The 20930-nt window shown below is 41.9% G+C and overlaps 1 protein-coding gene across 3 annotated transcripts in view; it reads left to right on the top strand.

Moving 5' to 3' along the window:
* The first annotated feature begins 434 nt into the window (after window positions 1-434).
* Window positions 435-20930, top strand: part of LOC126159398 (disks large homolog 5-like) — a 76833-nt gene continuing 56337 nt past the window's right edge. The window contains exons 1-3 of one of the 3 annotated variants that reach the window (XM_049916514.1): window positions 435-563; window positions 12962-13097; window positions 17770-17902. In XM_049916514.1, coding sequence (XP_049772471.1) covers window positions 12999-13097; window positions 17770-17902 — 232 coding nt within the window. In that variant the 5' untranslated portion in view covers window positions 435-563; window positions 12962-12998. Of the gene's footprint in view, window positions 564-2556; window positions 2692-12944; window positions 13098-17769; window positions 17903-20930 lie in introns of those variants that run through there. The other 2 variants (XM_049916515.1, XM_049916513.1) reach the window with 2 other exon arrangements.

The following is a 20930-nucleotide window of genomic DNA, read 5'->3' as shown; positions in this document are numbered from 1 at the left end:
ACAAAATACACAATCACAAACCAACGCTATGCAATTATCTTTCAAACTTACGAAGCAGCTGTAATATCCAAATTCGCGCGGACTGAAAACATATTACTTCCGATCAGTCATTCGAAATGGGAAGCCTAACAGACACAATCAGCATTCATATGGTGACAGAGGTCCCGCGAAAATCATACGAAGCGTTCATAGATCTACCTACAAGCAGCTACGTCTCATTGGCTCTTACCGCCAACCAATGAGATATCGGTGCCAGTTGAAATAGCTACGTATAATTCCTCGTGGATTTACAGCCCAAGACAATAAAGGAAAAAACTGCGATGAATTCAAGGTAAACGAGTCTAAAACCTCAGTTAACTTTAATCGCGATTAATTCCTCATTTAACTTAAAACGAGGGTGGTGTATTACAATTTTTGAAAGGCCTATTTTTTCGGCTAACTTTTAATCGACCTTGATGTAATCGACAACAAGTGTCGATAATCGAATTGTACACTGTTGATGTTTAAAAGAGTGCGCGACTGCGCGAGTTGAAAGAGGCACCAGATGATGAAACATTGCGAAGGTTTGAGCTATTCAATTAAATCCGCTTTCCCTGACAGCCACCTGTAACCATAGTGCTATTTTCTCGCTGGATTACTGCTGAATACTTAATTTCATTATTGTAACGAAAACCTACTGTAATATAATAATTATCACGTTTGGGACCTACTTGACCATGCCATGTACAACTAGGGCCATTTTATGGTTTAGTTTTACCTTTTCTTATTGTTTGTATTACGTTGTCTTACAGAATAGCTCCTTTTTGTGCCAGGAAGAGTACCCTGAAGCGCAATTTCTGCCCGTTCAATTTCTATGTACAGTATTTTCATTCGTAAATGCGATTTCAAACTGAAAATGTTATTTTCGTTTTTCACATTGGATTTCTTCAGTGCCTTCAGTCCCATATAGATAGACTTGTTTTGTGGCTGTATTGTCGTGCCTCAGTTTTGTGTATTTTGATATGCATTTTTTTTGTCACGGATGTCACTTGTTAGCCAGAAAGCTGTCTCTGAATAGTTTAACATATATATTTGGGTTGAGAATCACTCTTGAATTTGATTGGTTCATCAATTTTAAACTGTAATTTCAGTTTTCGCCACTTTCGGATTACTTTTTCTCATAAGCTTTCTTAAAATCTATAAAGATACTTTCGTATTATAAATGTTTTGATGTGAGAATTAGTTTCATAGCTAAAATTTGTTTCAGGCAAGATCCGTTTGGTCTGGAATTTTCCTGATGTTCACCGAATTTGAATTCAGAAATGCTTATTTTTAACCTCTTGTTCAGCAATTTCACCTTCATTTGATGCTTGTGAATCTGAATTGGTTTTTAGAATTTCTGATAGAAATCTTTCTTTGGGTTTAGGGCAGTTTGGAAGTTTTTTAAATTTTCTATTTCTTGGTTATGTGCCAAGTGGGCACTTTCTTTCATGAAACAGTTTTTGGGGCTGGTATCCATTTAGATTTGTTTTAAGTGTTTCATATAAGAACCCTTGTTTTTTATAAGCCTGAAGATGACGTCTCATAATGTCGTTTTGTTCAATTTTCAAGCTGCTTGGAATTGCTTGGCACTTTTTTTTTCAATTTATTATTTGATGATTTGAATGCTCTTTGTCAAGATTTTACTGCTTGCGCAGTCTGTTCCACCATGGATGTCTCTTTCAATCTTTGTAGAGGAATTTGAGTTTATGTAGTTTCGATAAGTTTCTATTGAGATTTCTTTGGAGTTTTGTGCTTGTGTTTTGAGTTCATTTGCTAATAGCATTGCTTGGAGTTAATCAGTATCATGTTCGGTATTACCTGTATCTGTTTGCTGAACTTTTGAGGCTTTAAATTTAGTTTCACTGTGGTTAGGTAGTGATCTGTAAATATCTGGACATTTGTGTACTTCTACATATTTAAAATCCCCTTGTGATGTGGCTATGAGATTGTGATATGATCAGTACGGATTTCGCCTAAATTCTTGTCAGGTGTTTTTTGTTTTGTTTGAAATGTGTTGACAGTTTTGTGGTTACAATTTCTACACAGTTAGACAAGTATCCATTTTGCTTGTTCCATTTGTGCGCAAGGAAGTCACAAATTATTTCCTTGCATTTTCTCTTGCACTAACTGATCATTAAAATACTGTCAAAATTTTCCCATGATTTTGTGGAATTTTAGAGATTAATTTTTCTATCACCCCCCATCGCATGTTTACTTTTCTGTTCCCCCTCCCCTTGGCTGATTAACATTAATTACTGTTTAAATTTTATTTGCACATTCAAAGTAAATTGTCATTAATTTTGTTCTTCACTTTGATTATGGATCTCTGAATGTCTTATGAAACTGTTCATACAATCTACCACATGGGGTATATTTATTGGTGTTATTTTGCCTTTTTTGCTTTTTGAATAGTCTGTAATTTCCAAAATCTGTGCTACGTGGTGGCATTCTCACTTTGCAATCTTGTTTCTAGCATGGTTAAAATTTTTTCTTAACTATTTCTCCTAATTTGTAGAGCTTTCTTGGATTTAGGAGTGAAGTAATGTTGACTGTACCAAACAAAGTTTTGAATTTGGCCTGAGCAGACCCGAGAATTCAGATGTCTTCTGAATTGGGAACCTGATGGTTGACTATTCTAGACTACTGTATATTTATCCACGTGTAGACAATGTAAGTTGTATGTATGTCACAAATATGTGCCCAAGTACACACAGTTACATAAATAGGTCTGAAATATTTGCTCTGTTACATGTTTGTACAGCATTTTTCACTATTAAATTGAATGTATTGCAAAAGCCCCTCAGTCATAGTAGTTACAATAGTACAGTTGTCTATATAATTTACATATTTCAGGTAATCCAGAGGTTTCAAAACTGCTATTTAATGAATAATTTTGAGTGTATATTTCATGTTTGTCTTAAATCACTTAATTGCATAACTCTATTTTGTTATACAGCACAAGATTTTATTTTCTTTCCTGCTGAGGTGTAACTGGTGGCTGCATCTGTTTCCATGTTCATGTAAAGACTTATTTCTTTGGTGCTTGTCCATCTCTTTATGTAGGACATTGTTTGCAAACTATTCACTTGGAACAGTAAAGATTCCTTCGTGTATAAACAATTCAGTACAGTGAGTCCTCTTTCCACTTTGTTGTAATGTCTATAGCCTCTTACTGCAGCTTAGATGTTACTATATTCAGTACATTTGTTTCCTGGAATATTTTCCATATATAAAGACAGAATTGATAATCCAATATCTGTTTTAATGTGTAAGCTACTGCTCACTTGAATTATTATTACTGAAACTGCATAGCATACTGATGTTAGTTGCTTCAGAGGACTGTAAATTGATCCCACACGTCGGCTTTGACCCATGACGTAAGGGTGTTGTGGTGAGTCACGTCATGACGGTGTGGAGTTTGGTTTGCGAGTGTGGTGTGTTTGTAGATGTCGTCGTGTTGTGGTTTGTTGTGCCCTCTGGTGGTATGTTCTGGGCTTTCGTTTGTGTGATGTAATGGGCTCAGTTTGCTCTTGCTCATTATACAGAATTGTTAGTGTTGGCTGTGTTTGTAGTGGAATTCGTTTCAGTGAGTTAACGATTTAGTGATTTTGTGTGAAGGTTAATTTAGTGTTGTTCACTGTAGGTCTTGTGGTAATTTGAGTAAATTAATTGGTTGTTGTTTTTGTTCAGGAATAGATATGACGGATAAAATTAATAGTGCGCATCTGAGGGAAATGATGGGAAACACTGCTTTGGAACTGATAGTTTTTGCAGCTGTTTGGTTTAATTGCCAGGGTTGTCAAGTGCTCTATTTGTAGCGAAGAAATGAAGTTGGCTAAAGTTCTGGTATCTCGGACCAGGGATGGTTAAATGTGGCGCTGTCGAAAGGATGACATTTGGCGTTCCATACGGCGTGGTTCCTGGTTCGAGAACTGTAGGTTGGGCAATCGCGAGGTTGTACTGGTGACTTATTATTTTTGTTATAGATCCTCACACAGTTTTTGCGCGCATGAGACTTTTGTGAGTGAGAGGAGTGTGCTTGATTGGTTTTCTTTTTGCCGTGAAGTGTGTTCAGAGTTTATTAAGTACAGGGGTTAGCTTGGGGGAGAGGGGCGGCATGGGGTTGATGTGGAGGTGGACGAGTTGCAGTTTAGGAAAAGGAAGTATGGGAGGGGTAAGTCTGTGGCTGGTCTCTGGGTGTGGGGGGCTGTTGTTCCAGGGGGTGAGTGTTCCGAATGTGTTTTTAGGGTTGTGGAAGGGAGGTCTAAGGTGGAATTAGTGGGGTTAATTGAGGGGTACATAGAACTGGGGTCCACAGTAGTTTCAGATGCATTTTCTTCATACAGTGGGTTGGGTGAGAGGGGATTCAATTAAGTCAGTTCTTGTGGGGGGGGGGGGGGGGAGAAGAGGTGCTCTTCCAACCTTCAGTCTCATTTAGATGAGTACTGTTGGCAAAAGTGTCCCTGAGGGCTATTGTGTTTTTTGGGTTTTTTAAAGGGCTGTTAGTAAAATGTATAGGCCTAAAGTGGTTGGTTAGGGTGGTTTGGGTAGGTAGGTAGGTGGGTGGGTGGGTGGCTGCGGCTCAGTGTGGGGTGGATGGTGTTAGTGTTTGTGAGGGGGGAGGGGAGGGGAATTGTGTTGGTTTGTGTTTTAGTTGTGGTCGCATCCGTGTGTGACGACATCGTGGTGAACGCACATTTGTCATTGCCATACTGGCATATCACCCGGCGTGATTGTATGGGGTGCCATTGGTTACACGTCTCGGTCACCTCTTGTGCGCATTGACGGCACTTTGAACAGTGGAAGTTACATTTCAGATGTGTTAAGACCTGTGGCTCTACCCTTCATTCGATCCCTGTGAAACCTTACATTTCAGCAGGGTAATGCATGACCACATGTTGCAGGTCCTGTACGGACCTTTCTGGATACAGAAAATGTTCAACTGCTGCCCTGGCCAGCACATTCTCCAGATCTCTCGCCAACTGAAAATGTGTGGTCAATGGTGGCCGAGCAACTGGCTCTTCACAATACGCCAGTCACTGCTCGTGATGAACTATGGTATCATGTTGAAGCTGCATGGGCAGCTGTACCAGTACACCCCTTTCAAGCTCTGTTTGACTCAGTGCCCAGGTGTATCAAGGCTGTTATTGTGGCCTGAGGTGGTTGTTCTGGGTACTGATTTCTCAGAATCTATGCACCCAAACTGCTTGAAAATGTAATCACATGTCAGTTGTAGTATAATATATCTGTCCAATGAATACCTGTTTATCATCTGCATTTCGTCTTGGTGTAACAATTTTAATGGCCAGTAGTGTAAAAATTTGTAACATCTAATATATCATCCTTGTAGCATGATATTTTATGACGTGCTGTCTATCTGGCTTTTGTTTTTGGTTCTTCAGCTGATTTAGGATTCATAATTTTTCTGATGTTTTACCAGTAAAAGTGGCTGGCATTGTCAAAGCTTCATCCTCCATTGCTGGTGGCGGAGTGTAGTGGAGTTGAGCTAGCAGCCGTAGATTTTATGTACCTTGTGTGCTGATGTCCAAGGGCCTCTTTCCATAGTCAATTCCGGTGTGGTTCTTAGCTTGCTATGTGCAGCAGTCGTTCTGCAGCATGGGAATTCAGGATCCATTCACCTTGAGGTGTTTCTCATTCTTGTTAGTGCCGTGTTTGTGTATTTCTGTAGCTGCTCTGATGAAGCAGGTGTGATAGCTTTTGTCTACAGCAGTAACTTCCATTTTGATGAATTTTACTGTGCTCAGTCACACACAATGCGTACTATGTGGAAAAGTTTGTATTGGAATGACAGGATGATCAATGAACACCAGGACCACGTAAAATAAGCGGCATTGCAGGTTGGGGCAGGTGTAGAAATTTGTCTGGCAGAGCATGAGACCAGCCACATAGTAAAATTTGCTGACACAGAAGTTACTTGTGTAGAGATGAGCTATCACACCACCTTGTTCAGAGACGCCATAGAAATACGCAACATGACACTAGCTTCAACAAGAAAGAAGAAAGCTTAAAGGTGAACAGACCCTGGATTCCCTTGCAGCAGTGAATGACTGTTGCAGATAGTAACGAGAGAACTGCACCGGAAATAACTACACCAAACCCAGCAGTCTGTGTGCCGGCAGTAGTCTGTTTGTGTGCCGGCAGTAGTCTGTTTGTGTGTCAGCAGTCTGTCACGAAACCTTCAACTACTTTCTACCATTTTCTGTAATGGACATGCAATTCTGTTCTTTTAATTTGAGTTAGTTTTTATGATGGAATTAGCTGAAATAGCATTATAAATAAATATATTAAGTGATGCTGACGTTTTTATTTGTGGAATATTCACAATGATCATGGACTTGTACAGGAAATTTATTTCCTGTATTGTCACTTCCAAATTGTTTCATGAGAATCTCTATCTTGAAGCTTTAACATGACAATACATGTAATCATTTGTCATTGCAATAGTAAGATGGCATGTCTGCTTAATGATGGGACATATGTGGTGCACTTGTGGTCTAGGGGTAGTACCTGTGAGTACTACTCAAACTGTCCATGGTCCCAGGTTCGAAACATGCCACCACTTAAATTTGATTAATAATCGTGATTGTCAGCCAAAGACTTCCGGCATAACAAGCCACCCTCATTCTTTCAATGGTCGGCCTTCTCAAAAGGATGAGGAGTGGACAGGGGTTCAGAGCAACTGGGGTGGGTAACTGCCCTTAAAGGCAGAAAAATCAGCAATGATAAACAGCATGAGGATGCAGAAGGCAAAGGAAACCACTGCATTAGAGGCACATAACTTGTATCCTCAGGACATGTGACCTGTAAGTGAGAGTGTCATGATGACCTATCCATTGGCAAAAGATTCTGGACTAGTCCCCTGTTCAGATCTCTGGGAGGGGATTGCCGTAGGGGAAGGTGACCGTGAGAAAAAGATTCAATAATCAATGAAAGGATAACATTCTAAGAGTTTGGCCATTGAATTTCAGAAGTTCAAATGTGGCATGGAAGCTAGAAAATACTGAAAAGGGAAATGCAGAGGCTCAATCTAAATATAGTAGTAGTAGTGGTGAGTGAAGGGAAATGAAAAAGACAAAGATTTTTGGTCAGATGAGTATATGGTAATACCAACAACAGCAGAAAATGGTATAACATAAGAATAATTTATTATGAATAGTGTGTGCCCCCTTGTAGGTCCGGGGGCTAGAATAGGTCAAAGGTATTACTGCCTGTCATAAGAGGCAACTAAAAGGAGTCCCATGCTTTTTGGCATTTGTGATGGTCCTCTGTAGGGTTTGACCTCCATTTTTCAAAATTTTCCTGACGAGCAAGCCAGTTGGGTAAGGGCACCTTACATGGTGCTTCGTGTCCATCGTGCATCGAGATATATAGCCAACTTCCTTGTTCTGGCATTGCAGTCCCACTCATCGTCCATCTCTTGGGTGAGGACACCTTTGTGATTGTTTTCCTCCACCCACTATGCAGTGTAGTTTTCTGCACCGATGATGACCATGGAATTCTTTGCATCTCATATCCAGCACTGTAGCATGTCCGTTGTGGTGGGGCTGCCATGTACCCTGTCAGTTGATGCCTCCACCGTTAACTCCCCACGTGTGCCAAGGAGTAGATGCCACTCACCCTGGGGCATCAGGACTCCCGGCAATGGCCATCATGCCAGGTGGCCTTTGCTGCGGCCGGGAGGTGCCCGTGCTCCCACACCACCTACTTCGGGTGCAACAACCCCCCCCGCCCTCCCTCCCCAACCATCAGGGATTTCAGTCTCCACTTCTGATCCAGAGAAGCGTAAGGCCTCTTCGGCTCCTCTCACCAGGAAGGGGTCCCTTTGGTCACTTTCTTCCAGGTTTCTGCTAGTGGGAAAGGTGACACCTGCCAGTGGCTGAAGAGCCCAAAAGCAGCTGGTTGTAGGGCTTCACACTCATCCTCAGTCCCAGAGACTAAATCAGTGAAGTCCTCCCAGCCAGGGAAACCCTAGGAACAGTGCGAGAAATCAGAAAAGAAGACCCCCAAGAACAAGGAACTTGTGGTGCCCACACCACTGCTTCCTAAAAGCTCTGCTGGACCCTCACACACAATGGATATAGACTGCTCAGGCAAAAAGTCGGTGGCAGCAGGTGACCCTGAGGCATAAACTGCCTCATTGAACGTTCCAAGCCTTCCCAGTCGCACGCTGATGTCATCCTCCAGTGGAATTGCGGCAGTTTTTTGCACCGCCTGGCTGAGCTATGGCAACTGTTAAGCTTTACACCTGCTTTCTGCATTGCCCTCCAGGAAACCTGGTTCCCGGCAATGCAGACCCCTGCCCTCTGCAACTATAAGGGATATTACATGAACCGTAGCTATTATAATAGTATCGGGTGGAGTTCACATTTATGTCGTAAACTCGGTCTGTAGTGAAAATGTGTGCCTTCAAACCCCTCTTGAAGCTGTGGCTGTCAGAATATGGATGACACTGGAAATAACTGTCTGCAACGTATATCTCCCTCCAGATGGTGCAGTACCCCTGAATGTATTAGATGCACTGATTTATCAACTCCCTAAACCTTTCCTACTTTTGGGAGATTTTAATGCCCATAACCCCTTGTGGGGTGGCACCGTGGTTACTGGCCGAGGCAGAGCTGTTGAAACTTTACTGACGCAATTCGATCTCTGCCTCCTAAATAGTGGGCCCACCACATATTTGAGTGTGGTTAGTTACTTGCGAATTGATTTATCAATTCGCAGCCCAGGACGTTTCCCATCTATCCACTGGAGATCACGTGACGACCTTTGTGGTAGTGACCACTTCCCCATCTTCCTGTCACTGCCCCTGCGTCAGGCCCACAGATGCCTGCCCAGATGGGCTTTAAACAAGGTGGATTGGGAAACTTTAACTTAAACTCTCCCTGACATGGTAACATCGATGTGACGGTTGAACAGGTGATCCCTCGCTCTTTAGGGGGCCCCCCCACCCCCTCCCCCTCCCCCCGCCGAGAAACAGTCCCTTGGTGGTCGCCGGAAATTACTGAGGCAACTAGTTGGCAAGCTCTACAGTGACATGAGCGGCACTCTTTACAGTATCTGATAGCCTTTAAGCGGCTCCGTACCCGTGTATGCCAGCTTGTAAAACGACGGAAACAGGAGTGTTGGTAGAGGTAGGTGTCGACCATTGGGTGCCATGTCACCTTCCCATGTCTGGACAAAGATCAGGTGTCTTTTTGGGTACCAGACCCCAACAGGTGTTCCTGGTGTTACCGTCAATGGCGTGCTCTGTACCGACGCAAACGCGAATGCCGAGCACTATGTTTGAAGCTCTGCGTTGGAGAACTACACCCCAGCCTTTTGCACCCTGAAACGGTGAGTGGAAAGGAAAGTCCTCTCATTCACTACACGCCACAGTGAACCCTTTAACGCTCCATTTATGGAGTGGGAGCTCCTCAGCGCACTTGCACATTGACCCGGCACAGCTCGTGGGCCGGATTGGATCCACATTCAGATGATCTCTCTTCTGACTAAAAGTGCCATTTCCTCATCATCTTCAACTAGATCTGGTGTGATGGCCTCTTTTCATCGCAAGGCGGGAGAACACTGTCGTTCCGCTGCTCAAACCCAGTAAAAACCCCCTTGATGCGGATAGTAATCGGCCCATCGGCCCTACCGACGTTCTTTATAAGCTGCTGGAACATATTGTGTGTTGGTTGTTGGGTTGGGAGATGGAGTCACATGGCCTACTAGCTCCATGTCAGGGCGGTTTCTGCCAGGGTCGCTCTACCACTGATAATCTTGTGTCCCTCAAGTCTGCCATCCAAACAGCCTTTTTCAGACACCAACATCTGGTTGCTGTCTTTTTTGACATACGTAAAGCATTTGACACGACCTGGTGACATCATATCCTTGCCACATTGTATAAGTGGGGTCTCCACTTATCCAAAACTTCCTCTAGCTCCGTACTCTGTGTCCAGGTTGGTCCCTCCCATAATCCACCCCCCCCCCCCCCCCTCCCTCATATTCAGGAGAATGACATTCCTCGGGGCTCCGTATTGTGTGTATCTCAATTTTGTAGTGCCAATCAACGGCTTAGCAGCAGCTGTAGGGCTGTCGGTCTCCCCTTGTCTGTATGCAGATGGCTTCTACATTTTGTACTGCTCCTCCAGTACTGGTGTTGCTGAGCAGCACCTGCAGGATGCCATTCACAAGGCACAGTCATGGGCGCTAGCCCACAGCTTCCAGTTTTTTGCCGCAAAGTTGTGTGTCGTGCACTTCTGTCAGCGTCGTACCATTCGTCCGGAACCTGAACTTTATCTTATTGATGATCCACTCACTGTAGTGGGGATATAGTGATTCTTAGGACATCCAGAAGCTCAATTGACTTAGTCAGCGTAAGCAGAAGTGCTGGCAGCATCTCAGTGCCCTCCGCTCCCTGAGCAACACCAACTAGGGTGCAGATCGCTCTGCGCTGCTGCAGCTCTAAAGAGCCCTTGTTCAATCCTGCCTTCACTATGGGAGTCCAGTTTACGGCTCGGTGGTGCCCTCAGCATTGCATTTAGTCAACCCAGTGCACCACTGTGGCATTTGCCTAGCGACAGGAGCTTTTAGAAAGAGTCGTTTGACCAGTGTCCTGGTGGAGGCCGGAGTCCCTCGATTGTGGATCTGATGTGCACAACTGCTTGACAGTTTTGTTGCACACATTCGTAGCTCCTCTGAGCATCTGAATTACTGTCTTCTTTTCCCGCATGCAGCAGTTTACCTCCCGCATCAGCGGCCAACATTAGGGCTCACGATTTCGGTTCGCGTGTGATCCCTTCTCTCTGAACTGGAGTCCTTCTCTTTACCATCTCTGCTTGAGGTCCATTCACATACAACTCCACGGTGTATACCTCGGCCGAAACGTTGTCTGGACCTTTTGCACGGCCCTAAGGACCATTTTAACACCGACGCTCTCCGCTGTCGCTTCCTCTCAATTCTTGACGTGTACTGGGACTCTGAAGTTGTTTACTCGATGGCTGATGGTAATGTTAGCTTCGCCTATGTTCAGAGACCATATTGAACAGCATTCCTTGCCTGCCAGCTGCAGTGTATTTACTGCAGAGCTGGTGGCCATATCTCATCCACTTTAGTACATTCGTTCCTGTTCTGGTAAGCAGTTTCCTCTGTTCTGACTCCCTGAGCAGCTTACGAGCTACCGACCAGTGCTACCCTCACCATCCTTTAGTAGCAAACATGCAGGAGGCCACGTCTGCCTGGGAACGGTCCACTTGTTCAGTGGTGTTTGTGTGGACCCCAGGACATGTTGAAATCCCAGGTAACGAACTTGTTGACAGGCTATGCGGAAACCTCCCCTGGAGATGGATATCTCTAATGAAACTGCCCTGCGTTCTGTCTTATGTCGCAAGGTTTTTCAGCTTTGGGAGACGGAGTGACATAACAGTATGCACAACAAACTGTGTGTCATTAAGGAGACTGCGAATATGTGGAAGTCTTCCCTGCGAGCCTCTTGCATAGAATCAGTTGTTTGTCGACTCAGTATCGGCCGTACGTGGCTCACACCTAGTTACCTCCTCCGTCATGAGGACCCACCTCAATATCGGTGTGGCTTCCAAATTACACTTGTCCACCTCTTGCTGGACTGCCCACTTTTTGCTGCTCTGTGGCGGACTTTTAAATTTCCCAGCACCCTACCTTCGGTGTTAGGCGACAATGCTCCAACAGTAGCTCTAGTTCTATGTTCTATTTGTGAGGGTGTGTTTTATCATTTGATATGAGTTTTAGGGTATGTCCTTTGTCCCTCTGTGTCCTCCACTGTACGGCTTTTAGGGTGGTGGTTTTAATGTAATACAGAGTGGTTTGCTTCTCCTTTCTATTCTCATGATCAGCCAGCCATGGTAATCTGCATTCTAGTTTCTAATTTATTTTTTCTACTTCAGTAATTATCGTAAACCTCTTTCGGTCTCACTTTGACTCGGACACACAAACAAGTGATCATTACTTAGTTTCTGGAATATGACAGTTTTGTCTCCTGTTAGGATTTTGTATCGACATCTTGCTTCCCGTTGATAGAATTTTTTAAGCATTTCCTTACAGTAATTGACACTAAAGTTTTGTGGCATTTGTTGGGAACAGATCTTTTTCATAGCTAGATGTTAATGCAAAATCAAATACATTGCAGTCTCATCGTGCCTTGGGATGTATCACAATAAGTCGTGTGCCAGTCCTTTCGGATCTCATCTTAACATAATTTACTTCTCACAGAATCATGTTTGTGATGAATTGTAAACAGCCATCTGTGAAGGTGATTATCAAAAGTTGAACAATAGGATTTGAGGCACGGTTGTTGATTTTGGCCATTACAAAAATTGTAAAGTCGTATAACAAATCTCTCACACACAATTTCCATTTTTCGCAAGTTTCCTTAAATGCAAGCTGAAAAACCTTAGCCAGTTTCTGGTGAGCTGCTAGAATGAGTACGATACAACTGGTGTCGTGCTGAAGTGGGGTTGATTGGTTGTGATGACACAGTTCTGTAGCAGTAGCCTGAAGTCTAGTTTAGGGTGAAAGGTGATAACTTGGTCGAGTTGATGAAAGCAATGAAAGTGAATGCTAAGTAAAGGTTGTTGTAAGACTGGCATCTAGTATAGTCTAGGTTCATATTTGTTTGTATTTAAACAGTTCACTACAGCCGAACACTGGTTGTGCTGTTGTCATTCTAGTTGTTCGTCTGTTTCTGAGCTGTTTTTTCTAACAGTAACAAATGAAAAACTTTAAAACAGTGGTAACTGTGCATTTCACTAGGTGACACTACTGTGCTGTGTAATTTGCTAAATATTTGTAAATACCCTGATATTTTCTGATGTCTTGTAACTTTTGTATTTATATTATTTCTTTGACTATTAACTTTTATTTTTAACACGGCAAACCAATCGTAACAGCATGTTGTACTATCCAGTGTGTGTAATCCACAAATACGACCAATCATAGAAGAGATGATGATGCGCATCCGTCCAGAAGAGGAGGTGAAGATGATACGGAGACGTGTGGCTATGAGTGAAATGAAAAAGAAGTCTGAATCTGATGAAAAAAATGTAAGTTTGCACTATTTTAAAAAAGTCTCTGTGGTGATTATTTGCTGTTATATATTGTTAGAGGTCTAGTCGTAACAGATCTTCCTATCCATTCTTTTTGCATTAGCGTTACCATTACTGATACAGCTGTGATTTTCATCTGTACTTTATCATTCATAGACTACTTGAGCAGATAGCATCAGACCAGATCTATCTTATTCTCTTTTATGTATGTGCTTATTTAACCCAGAAATTGTCATGATGGTGTAAGATGTCTCACCATAACACTATGAATACAAGTAGCTCCAGTACACATGCACACAGAATGTTTTATGAGGCTAGGACAGTTGGTTAGCTGTGGTCTTGTTGAAGGCACATATCTGGTATTTGCCTGAAGTGATTTAGGAAAATGACAAAAAGCCAAAATCTGGGCGACAGGACAGAGCAAACTATTCCCGAAGATGAAGTCGGTGTCTGTACAACTGCAATGCTTCATTCAGTTGGTTCCAGTTGTTCATTGTTCTTATGTTAATTACATAACCTGCATGTACTCCCTCGATGGTAATATAGGTGAGCCATAATGGTGTGGTTAAAATTTGGGAAATCCAAGAATCTTGGGTTGTTGCCAGATTGTAATCAGTCACTTTCTGCTGCAAGCCTCGGTTCCACTTCAGTGTTCGGTGTGGCAGTGAAATGTTACATGTCTCAGTGATTGGGTATTTTTCATAAGTCTGTATGCCATGTTCTGAGTGAGCAGACTATTATTTCAATAGCTCTGTCTGCAACAAATTTCAGCTGGTAATAGCGAATATACTGTTAATGATTTATTAGAGGAGGAGATGCACTTGGATCGTAAGAAGAGATTCCAAAATCGGATATTGGGTTTTAAGGCATACCCAGATGCAGATACTCGGATCACGATTGAGTATTGAAGAGTAGAGAGAAGTGTAAGATAATCTTCTGGAAGAATCAAAGTGGAAGGAGTTGGATACTGAAGCACTGAGGATGGGCGAGATGTGTTTGAGGTTATCTAAGGCTGTAGATGCTGTGACAAAAAATTCACAGTAGGCAGTTCAGTTGAAGAGGAATGAACTTTCGAAAAAAGGGCAGTCACTTAAGTTGGACAGACATAAAGGCAACGAAAGTGACTGTAAAGAAATGTTGGGTTACAGAAGAAATACAGGGTGAGCGCAAAGTCTTGCCCTGATCATAAAAAATTATAACAGAATAACCATTTGTCATAATAAGTTACATTTGATGCTGTTACATAGGCTAGTGTTACTAGTTGTTGCGACCAGTAGATGGTGCTAGTGCTCCACAACACCAATGCGGTCTGTTAGGTCACGTTAATTGCTGGAGAAATGGCATCAGAGCAGGTGAAAGAGCAATGTGTGCTTTCTTTTCACAAAACGAAATCACCAGTCGGTGTTCGGCGTAAATTTCGGGCTTCCTATGGACGCAGCCCTCCTGACTTTAAATCGGTAAAGCGAGGTATGCAAAGTTTAACGAAACGGGCAGTGTTGAAGATCGTCCTCGAAGTGGCAGGCCTTGTGTAAGTGATGCAACTGTTGATAGTGTTAGACAATCATTTTGACAGAGTCCGTCTAAATCGACTCGTCGAGCTTCTTGTGAACTTCAAATATCGCAAGCAAGTGTGGTGAAGATTCTTCATGAAAGGCTTAGGTTGTGTGCTTACAAAGTGCAAATCTTGCAGGCCTTGCAACCGAATGATTTGCTGACACATGCTGAATTTGCAGCTGAGATTCTAAACAGGATTGATGGTGCTAATGATTACTTAAATCGCATATTCTTTACTGATGTATCCACCTTTCGTGTCAGTGGAATGGTAAAGAGGCATAATGTCCATACAAGGGGTTCAGAGTCTCTACATGCTACTGTACAGTTACTGTGAAACAGTGAAAAAATGAATGTTTGGTGTGGCCTCATGCATAACAAGGTTTTTGGTCTGTTTTTCATCACGGAAAAATCCATTACCGCTAACATTTACTTCCATGTTTGGCAACAGTTCATTGCCACACAGTTAGAAGAATATAGACCGTGGATACTTTTCCAGCAAGATGGAGCACCCCCCATTGGGCTTTGATAGTGCGTGATTTCCTGGATGAAACATTTCCGGATCGGTGGCTTGCAAAGAACGGTCCAACACCCTGGCCACCCTGCTCTCCAGATATTACGCCCCTTCACCTTTTTTTCTGGGGCTATATCGAGGACAGTCTTCGTCACACCAGTTGCTGACATTGATGAACTGAAGGCTAGGATACAAGTTGCTGTGGATACCGTGACAGAATACATGTTACGAAACACCTGGTGGGAACGTGAATACCACCTCAACATTCTCCAAGCTACCGAGGGAGCACACATTGAGGTTTACTAACATAAGTGGTCTAAAAAACACTAGTAACTACGTAACTGCATCAAATGTAAATTATGATGTACTTTCAACATAGCAGCACAGTCAGCAATTGTGATAATCTAATATATAAGACACTATCAGCCTCGATTGTGGTAATGAAACAAACCTTTACCTAGGTTTCAGCCCAAATAATTGAGCCTTCTTCAGAAGATATACCTGAATCTATAATTTGTCTACGAGGGCATGGTCTAGAAATAAGACATGCCCTCTTAGACAAATTATAGATTCAGGTATATATTCTGAAGACGGGTCAATTATTTGGGCTGAAACCTAGGTAAAGATTGGTTTCATTACCGCAATCAAGGCTGATAGTTTCTTATATATTAGTAAATTATTATGTCAAATGGTTATTCTGTAATAAATTGTTTTAATCATAGCTGCACTAGTTGGAACACTCTCCCATAACCTCCAGGCCTCGATCTTCCCTAATTGCTGTCCTCCATCTGCCTCTGCCCACTTCTCTTCTCCCCCTCTGTAGCACTGCACACCAGTGTGCATGGGTCAGTGAAGTGGTGAAATGCACCTATTCGAAACTCGCCAAATTACTTGTGCTCGAGCTACAGAAAGTGGTAGTAGTTGGGGTAATTCACTGACAACTTCAGGGAATTGCTTCCGATGTATGAACACATAGGCTAAGAAGTGCACTGTCCAGTGAAGGAGGTTATGTAGAGTAACATAGTGCTTTTTAATTTCATTTATCTTCAGTAAAATTTGTAAGCAAATGTGGTGCCATATTATGTCTGAATTACCTTCATTCAAATATTTCTTGGAATAGTCTTTCGCCAGCCGGAGTGGCCGTGCGGTTCTAGGCGCTACAGTCTGGAGTCGAGCGACCGCTACAGTCGCAGGTTCGAATCCTGTCTCAGGCATGGATGTGTAGGATGTCCTTAGGTTAGTTAGGTTCAATTAGTTCTAAGTTCTAGGTGACTGATGGCCTCAGAAGGTAAGTCACATAGTGCTTAGAGCCTTTTGAATCAATAGTCTTTCATTGTGACATTCTCAACCATTTTGTTTCAAATACTACTTCCAAATCAGTTTAAAGCTGATGTGACATTCTTTTGGTTTTGGCTGACACTATTTTTGAATACTGAGGCGAGTATTTTTTGTACTGTAGAACAATAAAAATTCATTAGTAAATTTGTTGTGTGCTACTTTACCTTTCCTTCATACTGTGTTCTAATAACTTTTCTCAGTATGAATAAAATATATAGTAAATTATTACATATTCCTGTTGTTACAGAGTATTAATATTGAACATGCTATTCATATTGAACATTATACTGGGTGTACATAAAGTCCAGGAACACTTTAAATTATTTATTGCACACGAACTAAATATTGTACAGATGTCATGCATATTGCATTTTGAAGAGAAACTCTGAAAGGTGCGTTTTTTTTGCAAGCATTCAGTATGCAAACCGTGAGTGACTCGGCAGATGTCAATATGGTAATAGAATTCTTGCCATGCCCGTACCAGTGTGGCAGTCACTTCTTGTATTCTCCCGGAGCTCTTCTACGTTGAGTGGTAGAAGCAGTACGTACACCAGATCATTAATTTGTCCCCATAGAAAAAAAAGGCTCTCACAGTGCGATTTGGCGATTGGGGTAGCCATTTCATGAAGCAGCTGTCCCCTTCTGTAACACGGCCGTGTTTTGGCTAGCACTGACTATTGGCAAATTGCCAAACTACGCTATGGCTGTATATATGTGGGGGGGGGGGGGGGGGGGAGATACTTGAAGAGTTTCTCTTCAAAATGACATATGTATGATATCTGTACAGTGTTTGGTTCTTGTGCAGTAAATAATTGAAAGTGTTCCCGGTCTTGATGCACACCCTGTATTCATATTTCTTAGCAAACTTGTTTACAATGCTAGCTCAATGTGTAATAACCACCATTAAATCAAGTGGCAACTAAAAGTGTTTAATTAGCAGCCATGGAAGTTAGATAAATAAAACTTGCTCTCACATACAACAAAAAATTACTTCTGGAAAATTTGGAATTTCAACCTGGAAATCTCAGAAATTGTATGATGAGTCATCACCTTGAGCTTTTTTGCATGTTGATTGTTTTCCATATTTCTCAGCACTGACAGACAGTTTACTAAATTTATTGAAAATATTTATATAGTATGTCTGTCTTCCATAAACAGCTATCTGATGACTGACACTGGTCTATCAGTCCAGTTGTCATTACATTCAAGCCAAACCCACAAAAATAACAACTAATTATTAATAATGCTGCATTTTATTTCTTGCAGTCAAAGGAAGAAGAAAGGTTAGCATTGCTAAGAGAATACAGAGCATTAAAAATGGAAGTCCAGGAAAAGAAAGCAAAGGAATTAGCACAAAAGGAGAGGATAGAATCTCTTAAAAGAGAGATCAAAGAAAAACGTACGTCTTTTCCAATGTTGGTTAGTTAATGCCTTGTAATATGCAATAGTTGATTTTAATTATTGTTAATATTACTATTACTCGTAGTGTTTCAATATTTATACCACCATACTGCTGAAATTCAGTCCCAGTAGTGATCATTCAAATGGTGTCATAAACTGTTTTTGAGAGTGTGCTACAGAAAGTGCTAAAGTTGGAGAAAAATGTATGAGAATTCAGGCAAAGGAATTGCTAAAAGTATATAGACATGGGCACCATTAAAAGGATAGACTGCTTAAATACTACTTTGATGGTTGCTAGAAAGTTTTTCCTTTACTGCAGTGTAATTGATGTGCTGCTACTCTGTCAGAAGATTATAGGCATCTCTGCAATCATCCAATATCTTTCTTAGAAGCAGAGCCACATGACATCATCTGAAAATCTTTTTGGAAGGTTTCACATCGACATATATGCATTATTCCATCCAGGAATTTCCAGTGTTATGCATTCCCACATGTTGCATGATGTTGAAGAAAGAGCGGGGAGGAGGGGGGGGGGGGGGGTTGAGAGAGAGAGAGAGAGAGAGAGAGAGAGAGAGAGAGAGAGAGAGAGAGAGAGAGAGACTGAAGGTCATCAGTAAAGAACATGTAACTAACATTTCACAATTTGTTGTGATCAACCATAAAGGAACTAGTAGTACATTGGTAATAAAAAAATACATGCATAATAAATATACTCATTTCAAAGATGTTTCCTTTTCAGTGTATTATACTTGAACTATTTTCTCTACCGTGATCAATTCGATGAGATGATAGGAGTTATACAGTTGCTCTCAGATCCGCAGCACTGTAGCAGATGTGATTTCATGTCAACATCTAGATAGTTCTTTGCTCCAGGAATGCATCATTGTTTCACTTTTTGTCTTCATTTTACAACTCCTTTTAGACACATTCATTGTGATCAACCATTCTTCAGAGACCTTTAATGTGTGACAAAATTAGTGTTGCTTGCAAATGTCAAATTTTTGAATTGTTCTCCTTGCATTTTGATTCCTTTGTCAAATTTTTCTGTTGTCCTCCACTGCTTGTTCAGTCTACCTATTGAATAGCATTGGGGATAGGCTACAAACCTGATTCACTCCATTCTTGATCACTGCTTCCCTTTCGTGTCCTCAAACTCACAGCTGCATTCTGGTTTTTATAAAAGTTGTAAATAGTCTTTTGCTCCCTTTTTTAATTATACAACTTTCAGTATTTCAAATAGTGTATTCCAGTCAAATTTGTCAAAAGAATTTATGTAAATCTACAAATGCTATAAACACTGATTTGCCTTTCTTTAACCAATCTTCTAAGATAAATGGCAGGATCAGTATTGCCTCATATGGTCCTACATTTCTCCAGGGAGATGTGATTATTCAGAAGTAATGACAAGGATGGGCTTTCTGTAAGTTCTGGTAGAAGTCTTGTCTGTATGTAGCCACTTTGTCAGTGACATTGTTGTCAAGGTTATGCAGTGCACACAGCCAAAGAAAGTGTCAGGACTGTTTGACTGGTGAAATGAAAGCTTTGAAAAAACTTGACTAATGCCAAATGAAAAGGCAGAGTAACAGGCGGAATATAATGCCCAATTAAGTCCCACCTCCAAGGTGTCATTGAGGCAAACAGTATCACTTTTGTGAGGAGTGCCAAAGACAATCACACAGTTGGCTATGGTGCTGAGTCTTCTCCCCACCCCACCCCCCACCCCCTCCCCTTTTCCCCACAGCATGACACAGCAGGTAATGTCTGTTTGCCATGGGAATTAAAGGTGACAATGTCAGCTTGTCCTCAGGAAATGTAATCTGTCATTTTTGTATTGGCCTTGTCTGCAATTTCGTAGACACAGCCTTTGATCCCATAAAAGCATTATAACTGCCATATTTTGAAGGTAAAAACAGTCATACTCGGCAATCTACACATTGTGATTTCACTATTTCTTGGTTGACATTGCGTGATGGGCTAACAGCTTGAAAGTAAGGAAATTATTCAGTATTATGTGAATGAAAAGGTGTATACAGGGTTGTCCATTGATCGTGACTAGGCCAAATATCTCATGAAATGAGCGTCAAACGAAAAAACTACAAAGAACGAAACTTGTTTAGCTTGAATGGGGAAACCAGACGGCACTATGGTTGGCTCGCTAGATGGCGCTGCCATAGGTCAAACAGATATCAACTGTGTTTTTTTAAATAGGAACCCCCATTTTTATTACATATTCGTGTAGTATGTACAGAAATATGAATGTTTTAGTTGGACCACTTTTTTCGCTTTGTAATAGATGGCGCTGTAATAGTCACAAACGTATAAGTATGTGGTATCACGTAACTTTCCGCCAGTGCGAATGGTATTTGCTTCGGGATGCATTACCTGTGTTAAAAGGGACTGTTCACAAATTGCGGAAAAGGTTGATATCGTGTTGACGTATGGCTATTGTGATCAAAATGCCCAATGGGCGTGTGCTATGTATGCTGCTCAGTATCCTGTACGACATCATCCAAGTGTCCAGACCGTTCGCCAGATAGTTACCTTATTTAAGGAAACAGTTAGTGTTCAGCCACATGTGAAACGTCAACCACGACCTGCAACAAATGATGATGCCCAAGTAGGTGTTTTAGCTGCTGTTGTGGTTAATCTGCACATCAGTAGCAGACAAATTGAGCGAGAATCGGGTAGCAGACAAATTGAGCGAGAATTGGGAATCTCAAAAACATCTGTGTTGAGAATGCTACAACAACATCAGTTGCACCCGTACCATATTTCTGTGCACCAGGAATTACATGGCAACGACTTTGAACGTCGTATACAGCTCTGCCACTGGGCACAAGAGAAATTACGGGATGATGACAGATTTTTGCACGCGTTCTATTTTACGACGAAGCGTCATTCACCAACAGCGGTAACGTAAACCGGCATAATGTGCACTATTGGGCAACGGAAAATCCACAGAGGCTCTGAAAAGTGGTACATCAGCGACCTTGGTGGGTTAATGTATGGTGTGGCATTATGGGAGC

This window comes from Schistocerca cancellata, unplaced genomic scaffold (assembly GCF_023864275.1).
Source record: "Schistocerca cancellata isolate TAMUIC-IGC-003103 unplaced genomic scaffold, iqSchCanc2.1 HiC_scaffold_1132, whole genome shotgun sequence".
NCBI classification, from domain to species: domain Eukaryota; kingdom Metazoa; phylum Arthropoda; class Insecta; order Orthoptera; family Acrididae; genus Schistocerca; species Schistocerca cancellata.
This window is presented reverse-complemented; position numbering and strand designations above follow the sequence as displayed.